This window comes from Peromyscus eremicus, chromosome 19, assembly GCF_949786415.1.
Source record: "Peromyscus eremicus chromosome 19, PerEre_H2_v1, whole genome shotgun sequence".
NCBI classification, from domain to species: domain Eukaryota; kingdom Metazoa; phylum Chordata; class Mammalia; order Rodentia; family Cricetidae; genus Peromyscus; species Peromyscus eremicus.
The window spans coordinates 22955099-22972484 of record NC_081435.1 but is presented as its reverse complement, the minus strand read 5'-3'; the positions used below and the strand labels follow the sequence as shown (position 1 = coordinate 22972484).

The window sequence follows — 17386 nt, the reverse complement described above, 5'->3', positions numbered from 1 at the left end:
GAAGGAAGAACAAGAATTCTTTTATTTTAAATTTGAGACAGGATTTCACTATGAAGCTGTGGCTGGCCTGAAACTCTCTATATAGAGCAGACTGTTCTTGATTTCAGAGACTGGCTCTGTCTCTGCCTGGGATGAAAGGTGTGCATTGCCACTCCTAAGAACAGAATTCATATTACTTATTTGTAGAAAATGTGGTGATCTCAAAAGACAACATAGACATATTTGTTTAATAAGAGTTTAGCAAGATGTCTGGAAGTAAAACTAGTGTCAGCATATAAATTGCTCTTCAGGACATAAACCAAACTATAACCAATCAGAAAGTGTAACAGCAATAGAACTATAAATGACCTAAGAATAAGCCTGTGCGAGTTTTCTGTTTCAGCACAACAGATTGCTACATGTGTGGTGGCTTGAGTTCATAGTCACTCACTACCTCCCGGTGCTGGAGGTCAGAGTCCAGCATCACCAACCACAGTACTCGTGTACTGGTCAGAGTCCAGCATCACCAACCACAGTACCCGTGTACTGGTCAGAGTCCAGCATCACCAACCACAGTACCCATGTACTGGTCAGAGTCCAGCATCACCAACCACGGTACCCGTGTACTGGTCAGAGTCCAGCATCACCAACCACGGTACCCGTGTACTGGTCAGAGTCCAGCATCACCAACCACGGTACCCGTGTACTGGTCAGAGTCCAGCATCACCAACCACGGTACCCGTGTACTGGTCAGAGTCCAGCATCACCAACCACGGTACCCGTGTACTGGTCAGAGTCCAGCATCACCAACCACGGTACCCGTGTACTGGTCAGAGTCCAGCATCACCAACCACGGTACCCGTGTACTGGTCAGAGTCCAGCATCACCAACCACGGTACCCGTGTACTGGTCAGAGTCCAGCATCACCAACCACGGTACTCGTGTACTGGTCAGAGTCCAGCATCACCAACCACAGTACCCGTGTACTGGTCAGAGTCCAGCATCACCAACCACGGTACCCGTGTACTGGTCAGAGTCCAGCATCACCAACCACGGTACCCGTGTACTGGTCAGAGTCCAGCATCACCAACCATGGTACCCGTGTACTGGTCAGAGTCCAGCATCACCAACCACGGTACCTGTGTACTGGTCAGAGTCCAGCATCACCAACCACGGTACCCGTGTACTGGTCAGAGTTCAGCATCACCAACCACGGTACCCATGTACTGGTCAGAGTTCAGCATCACCAACCACAGTACCTGTGTACTGGTCATAGTCCAGCATCATCAACCACGGTACCTGTGTACTGGTCAGAGTCCAGCATCACCAACCACGGTACCCGTGTACTGGTCAGAGTCCAGCATCACCAACCATGGTACCCATGTACTGGTCAGAGTCCAGCATCACCAACCACGGAACCCGTGTACTGGTCAGAGTCCAGCATCACCAACCATGGTACCCATGTACTGGCCATAGTCCAGCCTGTTAGAGCCTTACCTCTCCTTTCGGTCCGTGTTTAATCACAGAAATAGAAAATAAGTGAAGACAGTTGGGAAGGAGAGACAGAGAGAGAGAAAGAGAGAGAGAGAGAGAGAGAGAGAGAGAGAGAGAGAGAGAGAGAAACAGACAGACTGCTCATGCTCAGCTCACCCTCTCCCCTTCACTCAGTTTGAGACCCAAATCTTGAACGTGTGAGTCTTTGCTCCTCAATTTAACCCTTCTGACCACACGCTCCCAGACATGCCCAGGTGGTCCTACGGTCATTTGAAATCCGGTCAGCACACAGCTTCGCAGACAGTCTTCTCCATCTTTCAAGTCGTGTTACAGCTCTGACGGGAAAGGCTTCCCCCGTGCAGGTGCTACAGCTCTGAGGGGAAAGGGTATCCTGGCAGTTGGGAGCCAAGGACTACCACAAAGTCACACCGTACAACAAACCTTACACAAGAGGGCGGCTGCCTCTGCTCAGACAAGAAGCAACCAGGAACTAAGCAGGAGACGGGCTTCTATGGGGTTTCTTGGAGGTGGAGTTTTCCAAGGGTGGAAATTTCCAGGCTGAGGATTAGTGGGATTTCAAGTCCTGTGCTTGGGGGACTGCTGGGATTTTTGAGCTCAGGGGTTGGTGGGTTTTTGAAACTTGGAAGTGAGCTTGAACTTTTTACCCTACACAAGTAACAAGGACGCTTGGGTCCTCAAGCATGGGTCTTTCTCTTCTGCGAGAGTAACTGCTTTGCATCCTGGTGCACCAACTCACCAGTAGGTAATTTCTTTGTCTCGTGGTCTCTGTAACCACCTAACATACAGTGGCTGGGGTGGCATGATGTAGAGAGGTTCCAGAGGTGATGACAGGACATCTTTTCTTGGGAAGAGAATTTCTATAGTTTTGCCTGCCACAAAACATAGGTAAAATTTTATAAGATTATGTGTACAAGCATGTCCTAGTTCATATCACTGTTGTTATGAGAAACACTATGACCAAAAATGAGCTGGGAACGAATGAGTTTATTTGCCTTATGTTTCCACATGGTAGTCCATCGTTAAGGAAGTCAGGACAGGAGCTCAAACGGGGCAGGAACCTGGAAGCAGGAGTGTGGCTGTGTTGCTTACTGGCTGGCTCCACAAGGTCTGGAAGCAGGAGTGTGGCTGTGTTGCTTACTGGCTGGCTTGCTCCACATGGCTTGCTCAGCCTGCTTTTTTTTTTTTTTTTTTTTTTAACAGAACCCAGCTCAGGGATGGCCCTACCAACAATGGGCTGGCCCCTTCCTCATCAATCACTACTTAAGAAAATGTGTTATAGGCATGCCTAAAGCCAGATCTTATGGAAGCGTTTTCTCAATTGAGGTTCCCTCTTCTCAGATGACGCTAGCTTGTGTCAAGTTGACATAAAACTAGCCAGCACAAAGCATGTGAAAGAAAACCACATTGGTTTTACCTAGTAAATACTCTGTCACCTCCACTATCTAGTCCTCTAGTCTGTCAATTTAATCCCAAATTCCTAACATGATTAATTTATTTGGGATTTGAGGCATGGTCTCTTATGTAGCCCTGGCTGGCCTGGAACTTGCTTTGTCGACTAGGCTGGCCTTGAACTCACAGAGATCCACCTGTCTCTATCTACTAAGTGATGGGAATAAAGGCGTATTCCATCATGTCCAGCCCGCTAAAATTTTTAAAGTTAAGTTTGCAAGGTGCTTCTAAATTTCTCATAGAGAAAAATATCTAAGAACTGTCAAAGACAATTTTGAAAAAAAATATTTTGGGTAGAAAGAAAAGTATATTAAATTCATTAAAATTAGAAGTATTGTTTCTTGACACTTTCTGGGAGAGAATTGTGACCTTAGGTGAAGGTACTTCAAATCCTAAAAGAAATCATGGATTTTGAGTAAACCATGGTACAGTTTTTATCCATTTGGAAACAAAATTAGGCCTTATTCCAAGCACAAAAAATAATTTCCAGATGGAGTGAGGAGTTAATTCACTAGATAAAGTTGTGTATGTATTTAGAGCCTCAGAGGGTCAGCTCATAACCGAGTTAAGGACTAGCTAGCCCCTGTGCTGGTGAATGTAGTTGGCTGGTGAGTACATGAAGGAGGACTAGCTTTTAATATAGTCGAGGAACTATAAATAAAAACGGTTCCTCTTTGCCATGTACCTCGCATCTCCACCCAAGTTTTGGCAAGGATGAGGGAGCATGCATTTTCACTGAATGAATTAATTACATATTAATATAATTATAATGGTCTTCTTGGCAGTACCCACTCTAGTTTTAAGTATGATATTCTTCCATTGAGTGATTTCATTTCCAGATGTTGGTTGCAGAGAAATACATAGAGACACGAGCACCAAGAACCTTTTCCTGGATGGGCCATTGTTATTAGGCATAAGCGGCCCAGCAATGTGAAGTCCATCATGGAAGGGCTTTTGACTTTAAGTAGACAGTTTAGTGGACCTTGAAGCCTGGGGGTAGGGGGGCAATAATTCAGTTAAACTAATGTAATTTAGAGATTTGAGGGTTTGTAAGAAGGACTATCTTTTCCAAGTGTGTAATTTTATTACTCTTATCATAATCTATTTTCTAAAAGCCCCGTGGTATATATAGTTTACCTGATATAATTACACAGCTGGTGGTAATTGTCCAGGAGAAGCTGCAGATGAACAAAAGCCCTAGGAAACAGTGAGTGAACTGGGGATTTCTTTCACTGCCCAATTATTCCTGCCCAGGATGAGGCCGAAGAAGAAAGATCTGACCCCCGTGCGCCTGTGCTGTCCTGACAGATCATTGTCAAGGCCAATGTGGCATGCTGCTTGCTGCCTACATGCTTCTTGTATTTGCAGATCATTATGTAAGGGCCTGACTTATACTGTGCATGTGTTTTGGGAGGGGGAGAAGACGGGGTAGAGTATTTCTATAGGTGTCAGCACTTAAAATGCAACCCAGATGAATGTTTTCTGGCTGTGCTCATGTGTAAGAGATTGCGTAAAATGTCCTCATGAGGGTTTGCAACATGTAGTTAGCAGCTTTAATCTATGGATTTAGCCTTTGAGGGTTGAAAAAAATAAAAGCTTTGGCTATTATTTTAAGTTTATGAATTTTCTATTCTAGATACTTTTAAGAGTACTGGTGTATCTCAGCCATGATGCAGGGGGTAGGGGCTTGGTCTGGCCCCAACTTTGTATGCCAGCTTGTGTTGACTACCCAGGGGAGGCCTTACTCCTGTGAGGAGGGGAGGGGAGTGGAATGGGGGAGGTGAGGGGAGCAGGGAAAGGGGAGGGAGGGGAAACAAGGGTTGGTATGTAAAATGAAAAACAATTTTTAAATAAAAGAAATTAAAACAAGAATACTCGTGTATATGGGAAATCTCTTCTCAAATGAAAGTATTATGGGAATTTTAGCTATCATGATGTTTAATGAATTTATTAAATGTTATTTATATAGAGGGTTATCTTTATTTAAAGACACATTTTGGGGCTGGACAGATGGCGCAGTGGTTAAGCGTATTGGCTAGTCCTCCGGAGGACCCAAGTTCAATTCCCAGAACTCACGTGGTAACTTATAATTGTCTATAATTCCAGTTATAGGAGCTCTGATGCCCTATTTTTGGCTTCTGTGGGCACTGGCACACACATAATGCACAAACAAACATTCAGAAAAAAACACCTATACACATAAAATTAAAAGTAAAGAAGCATTTCATCCTGGAGAAAACTTGTAATCCCATAAGAGAAGGGTCTTATATTAACTTAATGCTCCTAAAGTTTAAGGGGATTTTTCAAAGACCATTTCTTTAATGTACTGTAATTTATAGCACATCTGTCTTTGTAACTGAGGCAAAACCTAGAGCAAGTAGCGTGGTCTAATACAAACGCTCCCTTGAGGACAGCTCGTAATAGAGGAGAACATGATTGTGTCCCCTGGAGAAAGACACGACACCTTGTTAAAAAGCAATCTGTGGATTATTTTTGCAGAAGTCAACAAAAGGTTCCGTTGTCCTTGACCATGTTTTCCGTCACATAAACCTTGTGGAGATAGATTATTTTGGGCTGCGATACTGTGACAGAAGCCATCAGACAGTGAGTATAACAACTTCATGTTAACATTGTCTTGTTATAAATCTCTCTCTCTCTCTCTCTCTCTCTCTCTCTCTCTCTCTCTCTCTCTCTCTCTCTCTCTCCCCCTCTCTCTGTGTCTCTGTCTTTGTCTCTCTCTCTCTCTCTCTTTCTCTCTCTCTCTCTCTCTCTCTCTCTCTCTCTCTCTCTCTCTCTCCCTCTCCCTCTCTGTCTCTTGCTCGCTCGCTCGCCTTTCTGGGTGTGATTCTAGGTGGTTCGGTTCTTTGGAACTGAAAAACGACTTTGGAAGCTTCACTCTTGTTTTCCCAGGATAATTTCCATGTACTTCTTTCTTTTCACAAAGTCTGCAGGGTTGCTGGCTCATCCTCCTTTACACGACAGCCTTTTTGCAGATGGCTGATGTGGCTTCACCTTTGCCGCCGCCGTCTTGTAGGAGGGCTCTCGATGTGTGCTGTTGTTCCCTGTCTCACTGTGTTGGGAGGAAAGGGTCTCCGGAAGGGACAGACATTATTGCCTTTTAAGAAAGGAAATGTGTGAAGAGAATGCGCATGTCTCCTATCAAGTTTTAAGAGTGGCTTGGGCTGTAATAGAAGAAAATGAGGTGGTTTCCATTCTTCAGCCTGGTGGAGTGAGGGCAAGAGAGACAGTCTGCCTTTTCCTTTTGATGTCAGCTGTCCACAGGTTAGCCCCGATACTGTCCTGTCTGCTTGGAGGGTAGAGTCTCTGTGACACTTGCCACACTGGGAAGACTCTGGAAGTGACTTTGAAGCATAGAGGATATTTGTTGATTTAGTCTGAGAAAGATTTTAACCTCAGCTAAAAATCTTATGCAAAATGCTCGGAGGCTTATCTTGGAAGTACCCCGACTGGCCATTTCTTTCTTAGCCTGCGCAGCTGTGTTGAAATGAAGGTTTTTTCCTTTCCTTTTGGGTCTGCTGGCCCTCCGTGGTCATTTGGCGGTGAAGTTGTTACAGAAGATGGCCCTAGAAATTCCTTAGGGTGAGAAGAAGCAGGAAAGTGAGGTGCTGTTGCTGGTGGAACATGATGACTTTTTGGGTTTGTTTTGTTTGTTTGTTTTGGCTAGTTTCACAGTCTATTCTATTTCATAGAAGAATTTCATAAAATTTAGGGGTAAACATTGGGATGTTGGTTAGATCTTCACAGAGAGAACTACATTCTACAAGGCAAGTGGGTATTAATGCACATTTTCAAAGGGTACAGGCATGTTCAGAGATTCACTGAATTCTGTTCCATATAGACCAGAGGCCGCTAGAGTACAACTGTAAATCTGTGCAGAATGAGTAAACTGGAGGCTTTGGAAGGTCCTTCAAATTGCATTCATATTTTATTGGTAATATTTTTTTTTAACAAAGACAAATGCAGTTTCCTGATTGATGCCAGACCTTGCCCAGAAAGATTGGCTGCCTTGCTAAAATTCCATAGACCTTATCTTCTTTGATGGTGATTCAATTACAGGTGTCCTCATATGTGAGAGAGGAAGGCTGGACAGTCAAGGAGGAGTGGTAACGATGGAAACAGAGGTTGGAGTGGTGCATTACGAGAAGAGGTCCTCGAGCCAGAGAATGCAGGTGGCCTCCAGAGGCTGAGGAGGATGGGAGGAAGTGGCTGCTCCCCTAGAGTGCCTCCAGGAGGCATTCAGCCTGCCTGCATTTTTATTTTATCCTAGTCAAATTCATTTTGGATTTATAGCCTCCAGAATTAGAAGATAATACATTTCTCTTGTTTTAAGTCATCAAGTCTATAGCAATTTGTCACAGCAGCAGGAAATCAGTTCTCATGGATATAGGGAGGAGAATTTCATTCTTGCTTGCTCAGTAGACATGCAAGACTTTCTAGTGTCCATTTTTCACCTCAGGCAGAAGCCTGCAACACTGCTAAGCTCCCTGGGTAGTGCTATCTTATCCCTTCTATGGCAGATGAGCAGGGCTCCTTTGTGATTATAGCTGCATGTGTGTCCCTGGTGTGTGTGAGCAATGTTGCCGCTTCAGAAGCGCGTGGGGTTCTTGCTGTGGGAGAGGGATAGTGAGATCTGTGGGTAATAGGCACAGTGTTAGAATTGTAGCACAGCCTTCTTCACTTTAAATATTAAGAATTTGAAAATAACCAGAGGATGGAAGGAACCAGGCCACCTCTTAGGGTTTCAGAGACTGTTATAAGTGGAGTATGATGTGGGAAAATGGACAGCTGCTATGGGAGTCACAGATTATCTTTCAATCCCATGTCTCTTCCTAATAAATGGTGAAGTCTCTTAATTCATTTAACTCTCTCAGAGATTCACCTGCCTCTGCCTCCCTAAGTGCTGGGACTAAAGGTGTGCGCCACCATGCCCAGTTCATTTAACTCTTAATATCTGTATTAGTCTGTTTCATTTTACCATAATGAAACACCAGAAGCTGGGTTATGAATGAGTCAAGAAAAGTTTGCAAGTTCGAAGGCATGATGTTGGCGTTTGTTCATCTGGTGAGGGCCTCATGGAGGATGGCATAAAATAACAGGGCTGCATCTATGAGAAGAAGAGATCTCATGGCGGGAGAAGTGAGAGAGACAAGGAGAAACCACGATTGCTCATTTATAATGACTTTCTCTAAAGAGCTAACCAAGGTCCCAGGAGAACTACACCACGTCCCCCCAGGGGGCAACTCCTTCATTAATCTAACTATTCACCACTATTAAAGGTTCTGTGTCACCTCCAAATATTGCCACACCGAGGACTTGGCTGGTAGTTAATTATGTCCAAACCATAGTGGGAGCCTGCTCGGGAATTGAAAAATTAAGTGCCTTTGCCCTGAACTCTCTAGAGTGTCATGGGACCAAAGCAGATTTTCATGAACGATCTCTGTAGATTAGGAGGCATTGAGCATATGATTGGCCTTTCCTGTGGAGACGAGGCTGAGAGAAAGCAGTGGTCATTGTCTTTTATAAAGTAGGAAGAAGGGCACCGTCTGAAGGAAAGAGACAAAATAAGGTCTAGATTCTTACATATCCCTGGAAAATTTGAAGATGCCTATGATGACATTGAAGTGTTAGCCAGGATGAATGTGACACCCCACACCACCCCTGGCTCTCACGGTGGCGGTTTTAACCGTGTTGTGTCTCAGCGTTACAGCCTGAGGCTCCTTTCCTAATGACTCCTTTAGAGGCAGAGGTCACAGATTCTTGAGACTTTTCTCACAGAATCGGAACTGGCTCTGAGAATCATGCTTCTAGACCTGCTGTCCTGTGACTTCCGGAAGTTAAGGAAGGGAAAGATGAGGCGTGCAGCTCACAGTGACTGACACACGGGTTTCCTCTTCTTTCAGTGAACCGATCCTTGGCTTCACTCAAACAATAAAGACAGGTGGAAATACCTTCCTGGGTCACTCCATTCCCAAACTCCATCTTTTCCTCTCCTGCCACAGGGGAGAGTCTCGGTGCCTCTGTCCCGAATTCTCTCGCCTCTCCCCTCTCCTGTGGCAGCTCTTCTTCCTTTCCCGGTGGTGCTGGGTTATGCCCAAGCGTCTCTAATTTAGAAGCAGCTTCTGAGATCTCGTGTGTTCCTTAACTTCTCATAGTTAATTTGTTTTTTAAACATCTTTTGCTCTGAAGCTGCCAGAGATGTCCTTGGCCTTACAAAGAACCTCAGCTTTCTGCGGCATTGACAACAGTGACTCATTCTTTCTCGAAATCTTATTTTGTTGTAAGGACAGACAGCACAGATTTCTTGTTTTTCTCCTCTCAGACTTTCTGCTGATTATTCCTTATGGTCACTCTTCCTGAGCCGTGAAACATTGAGTTTGTCTTTCTTGTTTGGTTTTTTGGTTCTGTGTTTTATATGTGGGCCTTATATGTGACAGGCAAGCACTCTACCACTGAACTATATCCTCAGCCCCAACTGTTACCACTCATCAGGATTTTAGCCTTGATTTCCCATGTCCTAATGCTGCGGAGGCTCATCCATGTAGTGCTACCTCCAGATATTCCAGTGTTGAACATGATCTTGTCCACTGAGCATGACTAGGCAGGCTCCTCTCTGCACTCTGCCATGAGTAATGACGCTCCACTTTACATCCAGATGATGCAATGTATGTGAGATTTCACCTGCTGTCTATTTTGGAAAATACCTATAATGACTGATAACATTGGAAAAGAAAGAAGATTGTCACACTTACTACACACGGACTTTCCTGTCTGGGGCATCTTTTGGTACTGGTAGGGGACCAGAGGGCAAGGATGAAGTAGGGAAATCTATTCAGGGACCCCTCTGACTTTGTGAGAAGCAGCATATAAACAGTGTAGTGGCCAGGGGAGAGTGACGACTGCAGATGAGGGGTGTCTGGGAAAGAAAGCCGCAGGAAGACTAAGTTTCTCTTTAAGAGGATGACAGGAACATCCTCACAGGGCTGTGTAATGCTAAAGTTCTCATTTTCCCGAGGATAAATACGTGTTCTCCCTAGGCAGTGTGATCTGCTCCATAGATACATTATTGTCTAAAGACAGATGATCCCTTCCCCTAATTAGTGTCTCCAGCCCAGGTATCTCGAGAGATGCTATCATGTGCAAAGACTATTGAAGGTGAGGCTGTCTGGCTTTAAATTACACTCTGTTCTCCAGGAGAGCTGTGTGGTATTGGTGACTCTCCCTAACGTCTGCTTTGCTGTCTCCATGTATATAGTGGTGTGGTGGCAGTACCAGCTTCATAGGGTGGTAATGAACACGGGGTGCATCTTTATGAATGCCACGGCTGGTGACTAAATTGTGTGTTGAGCTCATGTGTTAGCCCTTCTTATTCATTGCCTGGATGGCCTCCAGGCACCACACGGACCTTCAAAACTGAACATCCCTCATGCTCTCCCTGAGATCTTTGTTCTTTCATGATTCTGAGGGCAATGATTTTTCAACTACTTAAAAAAAACACTTAGCTGTGTATAATTTTAAGTTGAAGATAAGATTTTATCATAACTTTGGTAGATGCAGGTCTTGGTTTACCATAAATATTGACATTGTTAAATCTATCACATCACTCTTAATGGGATCAGTGAATTTATATTTAATAATTGTATTGTACTTTTTCTTCTCCCTTTAAAAACAATACAAAGATATGTTATTTACTATAAGCCAGAATTTTTCTCTATTACTAATATTTCTCTATTACTCTGCCCTTAAACTTGTATTATCTCCCACTTTCTCCAAAAATTTTTCTTATCTATATTTATAGGTTTCTTTATTGAAATAGGCCAGGCTAGCCCAATTTAATATAGCTGAGGCTGTCCTTGAATGCCTGATCCTCCTGTCTCTACCTCCTCAGTTCTGAGATTACTGTCATGTGCTACCATGGTGGGCCCTCTTACATTTTATTAATAAAATATATTTATCCCTGAAAATACTATATATGTAAATTGAAAAATTAAAGCTAATTTCCTGAGAATTAAAAAAACTCTAATTGTTGAACTCAAGTGTAATTTTTACCATATAATTAAAGTAGCACAATATTGATTATTAAAGATTTATTTTACATTTATTTAATTACATTTATTTTTAGTTATGTGTCTCTGCATATCTACGTGTGGGTAGGTGCATGTGAGTGTGAGTACCCATGGATGTTATGGCTCTGAACTGTGGACATGGGAGCTACAAACTGAACTCAGGTCCTCTACAAGAGCAGTATGTGCTCTCAACTGTTCAATCATCTCTCTAGCCCTGAGAAGTTGTCATATATGCATTCCTGAGAGTTTGGGGATCCATTCCCCTCCCCTCACCACCTTTCCTTCATAGCTAACCTGTCACCAAGTCCTGATAGTTCTGTTCCTTTTTCTCCCCGAGAAGTCTTACAGTACATCATAGGAGTTCAGGAGCTGATATGTGAAAGAACCCTGGAGATGCTATGGTGGAGCTGCTGAGTGGCGCCCTCGGAGCTGCCTGGTGGGCTTCATGTATTCTTCCCTGCAGCTCCTGGGACAAGCAGAGGTGGTCTGATTGATCTTGAGTTTCTTCGTCATCTGTGTAGCTAGAGTTTTCCTGCCTGGCCCACAGTCAGGACAAATCTCTCTCACCTGCCAGTCCCACAGCCGCTCAAACCCGACCAAGTAAACACAGAGACTTATATTGCTTACAAACTGTATGGCCATGGCAGGCTTCTTGCTAACTGCTCTTACAGCTTAAATTAATCCATTTCTATAAATCTATACCTTGCCACATGGCTCGTGGCTTACCGGCATCTTCACATGCTGTTTGTCATCGTGGCGGCTGGCAGTGTCTCTCTGACTCAGCCTTCCACTTCCCAGCTTTATTCTCCTCCTTGTCCCGCCTATACTTCCTGCCTAGCCAACGGCCAATCAGTGTTTTATTTATTGACTAATCAGCAACACATTTGCCATACAGACCATCCCACAGCACATCTGTGTTGGAGTTGACAGGACTTTGTAAATGTGTGTGAAAGGCTTTGTTTGGTCTAGAACCTGTTCTGTGACGTGGCTTGGCCTAGAGTCTGTTCTGTGACGTGCTTGGTCTAGAGTCTGTTCTATGACATGCTTAGTCTAGAGTCTGTTCTGTGACATGGCTTGGTCTAGAGTCTGTTCTGTGACATGCTTGGTCTAGAGTCTGTTCTGTGACGTAGCTTGGTTTAGAGTCTGTTCTGTGACATAGCTTGGTCTAGAGGCTGTTCTGTGACATGCTTGGTCTAGAGTCTGTTCTGTGACATGGCTTGGTCTAGAGTCTGTTCTGTGATGTGACTTGGTCTAGAGTCTGTTCTGTGACATGCTTGATCTAGAGTCTGTTCTGTGACATGGCTTAGTCTAGAGTCTGTTCTGTGACATGCTTGGTCTAGAGCCTGTTCTGTGACATGCTTGGTCTAGAGTCTGTTCTGTGACATGCTTGGTCTAGAGTCTGTTCTGTGACATGGCTTGGTCTAGAGTCTGTTCTGTGATGTGACTTGGTCTAGAGTCTGTTCTGTGACATGCTTGATCTAGAGTCTGTTCTGTGACATGGCTTAGTCTAGAGTCTGTTCTGTGACATGCTTGGTCTAGAGCCTGTTCTGTGACATGCTTGGTCTAGAGTCTGTTCTGTGACATGCTTGGTCTAGAGTCTGTTCTGTGACATGGCTTGGTCTAGAGTCTGTTCTGTGATGTGGCTTGGTCTAGAGGCTGTTCTGTGATATGCTTGGTCTAGAGTCTGTTCTGTGATGTGGCTTGGTCTAGAGTCTGTTCTGTGATGTGGCTTGGTCTAGAGTCTGTTCTGTGACGTGGCTTGCATTCTTTTCCTGGTTCTTGGTTTATTTTGTTTGCTGTCCTTTCTCAGATGGTTGATCACAGTAGGTGCCAATGTGTCTTCTGTAGGGCATGTATGATTATCCTGTGCCTATCCTGTGTTGTTTTCCAGGTTTAGAGATAAGGAGGGACTGAATTCTTGAAAGTTCTTTATTAATGATACTCAGTGCTTTCAATTTTTTTAAACCCACACTAGAGTAAACAGTTGAAAGTGATAAAGGTTCAAAGAAAAGCTGTCAGAACTAATTGAAACATTAGTAAGTACAGAAACATTCAAGTGTGTGTGTGTGTGTGTGTGTGTGTGTGTGTGTGTGTGTATGATAAATAAACATGGAATGGAAGTATGGTAAACATTCTTCTACCAATGCAACAGACACCTGAGAAATTTCTTTAATTTATACTTTATTAGTTATATAAAAGGGATATTGCCAGTTTTGTTTCAATGAACATTTTATTAAGTTAGACTGCCTTCTCCCTAGTTAAATCAGTGTGACCTATAAAGATAGAATTTGGGATGTTTGATTGACAGCTAATGTCGAAGTAGTCATTTAAGATTTAATCATTCTAGACCCTCTTTCCCTCCCTCCCTTCTTTCTTTCCTTTTTTAATGATATGGAGTCTTTCTGTTTAGCCCAGTCTGACCTCTAACTTGATATGTCTGCCTAAATATGTACACCACCACACTTGGCCTACACATTTGATTATCATGAGAGACTTTTTTTTCAAATGTAGAATTATGACATAAATCTGACAAATTAACTTTGACTTAACTTTGTTCTGAATCATAAGAGGATTCTGTTCTCCATGTCCTCTGTGAACGTTCTGACCTTGGCAGATTGGGGTATGACAACCAGAGCCCACTGTTGCGTGCTTTATGCGATATTTCCCATGTTATTTCAGCTTTAATTTTCAGGCATTAAGTGCCGACTCATGTATTCACTATAGAATTTATTTCAGACAAAAGTTCTGAGGGAATTGTTTAAGGTTGGGCACCTGCTTGCTCGGATAGCTGAGAGTAATACACACTTTCCTGTTGTTATGGACTGCAAAGTTTGAGATTTGCCTGGTGAATTAGAGATAATGATTTACAGTTTAGTTTTTTTTTGTTGTTTGTTTGTTGTTGTTTTTCCTTGCAAGATACTGCTCAGGTTTCTTTTGGGGGTCGGGATATTCTCTCGGGGATATTTACTTAGGAAGTTTCTGGCCCGGGACTGTGCTTACCGTTTCTCACCTCTGTTCAGTCAACAGCAAATATTTCCTGGGCAGCTACTGTGTCTCAGAAGGGACACAGTCCCTGGTTCCAAGGAGTTTATTTCCAGGAGAGGTGGTCGATGTTCAAGTGGTGGGTGGTGCTGAGTGCTCCCAAGTTGACACCTCACAGTGGCTGGGAGTCTTCTGCTGGCTGCTCAGAAGAGTCATCTGCAATTCAAACTGAGTTGAATGATAAGCACGGGAGGGCTGTGGCAGACAGAGAACCAGCCGTACATGGGCCCTAGGAAGGGACAAACGGGTGTCCCAGAACTGAAAGGCCACTGATGCTAAGTAGTGGTAAGAAGTGAAGGGGTGATGTTGAAGTGGTCATGTCATGTGCATGTGCATGCCCAGCAGCCTGTGTAGGCTGTGTATTGGGCAGGCTGTGGGTGTGTGAAATGAGGGAGGAGAGGATACAGTCTGATGGACAGGCCGGTTTGGGGGAGGAGGGAGTTAGTAGTTTTGTTTTCGGAATACTAAATTCAGATGTCCTTTAGACTTCCAAGTCCAGCCACACTAGGCCATGAGGCTGGAATTACAGAGAGAGTCTAACTGTGAGGGAACAAAGTGAGGCCTGCCATGGGCCTGGGATAACCATGCAGTTCGGGGCTCTCATTAGACACAACGAGGGAGTGTCGTTCTGAGCAGGGGCCCCAAGGCCAGGATTACTCCTCAGCCCACCCCAGGCTTGATCTGGTTCCTTTGTGGCCAGTTACTTGGTTCACTGAACTGCATCAACTTTGAGGTGCTAGGACAGAGTTGAGACAAACCCCATCTTAAATACCGATGCTTGTTAAATCTCGGCGGTTTGAAAGGCGCTTGCTTTCCCACAGTGTTACCTGGCTTCCTCATAACACAGCACCCAGGGTTCAGGGCCCAGCCTCCAGAACAGAGGGGAAAGAGTGATGACAATTGCATTGTTGTTTATGACTGTGGCCGTATTCTGTTCATTTGAAGAGAAGGCCAGCCCCCGTTTTAAAAATTAGAGGAAACCAGACAGCTCTTGATGATAATGTTAATTCATTTTAAAGACTTTTTTTTTTTAAGATTTATTTTATGTGTCTGAGTGTTTGGCCTGCATGTGTGTGTGCTTGGTGCCCTTGGAGAACAGATGAGGGCATTGGATTCCCTGAAGCAGGAGTTAGAGGTGCCTGTGAGCCTCCATGTGAGTGCCAGGAACTGACCCCAGTCCTCTTCAAAACCAGTGTCTTAACCTCTGAGCCATCTCTCCAGCTCTTAAAGACATGTTTTTAAACATCAGATTTCATTCTTTATTCAAAAATTGTATTTTCCCCTAAATGTAAAAAAATCTATGTATTGCTCCCATGGCTTCTCCAGATTCTCATATATTATGATATAAGACTCTGACTTGAAGTTCAGAGTCTCATCAGGTCAGACTTTGGGCGATTTTCTTCAGGTTTTCCTCCTGAGTATGTAAGGAAATAGGATAGCGTTAAGTGGCAGGCCCAGTGGCAGTGCGGGAGCTCCATCTGGATCGGTCTTTAGAGGATGAGGAAGAGAAGTGAATCCTTGCCTTAGGTCAACAGTGTGATGGCGTGGTGTATTGTTGTGGCACATCTTAGTTCTAGTTCCGTGGCTGTAATAAGACAGCATGGCGGCTCATAGAAGACGGGGTCTATTCGGCTTGTGGGTCCACAGGGATAAGAGGCTGATGTGGCCGCGATTGCTGCCACAGCAGCTGGAGCAGCAGGCTGGTGGGTCACATCTGGAAACCCAAGCACAAAACAGGGAACAAATTAGAATGGCTTAAAACTCCCAAAGCCCACCCCTGGAACATACTGTGTTAGAGGAGTCCTCCTAACAGACCCCGCTCCCGGGGCTCCCCCATCAAGGCCACACTTCCCAAACCTACCCAAACAGTGCCACCAACTGGGGACCGAGTAGTCAGATGTCCAAGACCACACATTTACTTATTATTCAAACCTTCACAATTACCATTTACTTATTTTATTTAAAATAATAATAATAATTTTTATTACTAAAGATAAAGTCTTACTCTGTAGCCTGGGCTGACTACAAACTCATGGTAATCCTGCCTCAGCCTCTCAAGTCCTGGGGTTACAGATGTGATCCACCAAGCATGGCTTGAACACTTCTATTTAAAAAGGTGGGGGGGTGGGGAGAATAAAGAAAACCACAAAAAAAGTCGAAAAGAGAAACAGGCAGTCAATAGCCCACACAGTCTTTAATTTATAATCTTCTTTACATTTTGTTTTTAAAATTCAGAGACAATCTTTGTATACATTTACAGGGTTCTGTACAGCATTTTGGATTTTGAAGTCGAGCTGGGCACATGTAACTCTTTCTTGGTCTTACGGCCCTGGGAGTTGTTCCTGGGATTGGTTGGCCCAGCTGTCTCGGCTGTGGGTCTGTTCTCTGGATTTCCCTTCTGTCCTGTAAACAAGTAGTACATGTTTGTAGTCTCCTGTTTGCCTGAGGGAGACCAGACGTGCAGACCCTCTCTTCCTTTGCTTCTCTGCTCATCCTTGGGGACAGGGGTCTAGTGAAGACTATCCCTGTGAAGTCTAGGTGGGCCTTGAACTTGGTTTCCTCCTTTCTCTGTCTCCCCAGGTGCTGGCTGGAATTACAGGCTTGTGCTACCACATTCAGTTGGCATAATTGTAAAACAAACCGAGAAGTGTCTTTGCAGATTTCCTACAAATTGATTTTTAATCAACTTTCCTAGACAAAGGCACAGGAACAAATTGCTTTGATATCAGCAGTAAGTTCCAATCATTGAATTCCCTGGAAGGCTGTTGAGGAACAACGCCCTCCGGATTCTTCAAGGAAACTTTTGTCATTTTGTAAGGATCCGTGAAGCCTCATGAAATCTTCTTGAGGACTTAATAAAGAATTTTACAGTTACATCTTGTTTTCCTGACGGCTTCTGGATTCAGCCTTTGCCTGGAAGGCATTTCTTAGTTGTAGCACTGGCTGCCTTCTGATAAGATGGGGAATGAGAAAGTTTTTATTTCTGAACTGTGAGGCCTGCCTTTCCTTTATCCTTCAACTTTTTTTTTTCTTCTTATCTCTCTCTCCTTGAATTTCACTGTAGGCAGCAAAGTGAAGCCATTGGCACTTGCTCCAGCCGGCTTGGAAATCTCCCTATCTGGATCATACAGTTCATTAGATACTTAAAAATTTTTTGTGTGTGTGTTGCCAGAGGCAACAGTATTGCTAAGCCTCTGACTATGTATAATTAGGTTCCTTTCTTCCTGCTTCCCAGGGCTTTCTCTTTGCTTTCTCCCCCTTGCTCTGGTAACAGCCTCCAAGACCTCAGGCTTCCAATGATACTCTTGTGTAAGACG

General features: G+C 44.0%; 1 protein-coding gene across 3 annotated transcripts in view; it reads left to right on the top strand.

The window, feature by feature from the left end:
• Positions 1-17386, top strand: part of Epb41l4a (erythrocyte membrane protein band 4.1 like 4A) — a 207609-nt gene that overhangs the window by 83915 nt on the left and 106308 nt on the right. For all 3 annotated transcript variants that reach the window (XM_059246173.1, XM_059246171.1, XM_059246172.1), the window contains exon 3: positions 5443-5547. In XM_059246173.1, coding sequence (XP_059102156.1) covers positions 5443-5547 — 105 coding nt within the window. The remainder of the gene's footprint in view (positions 1-5442; positions 5548-17386) is intronic.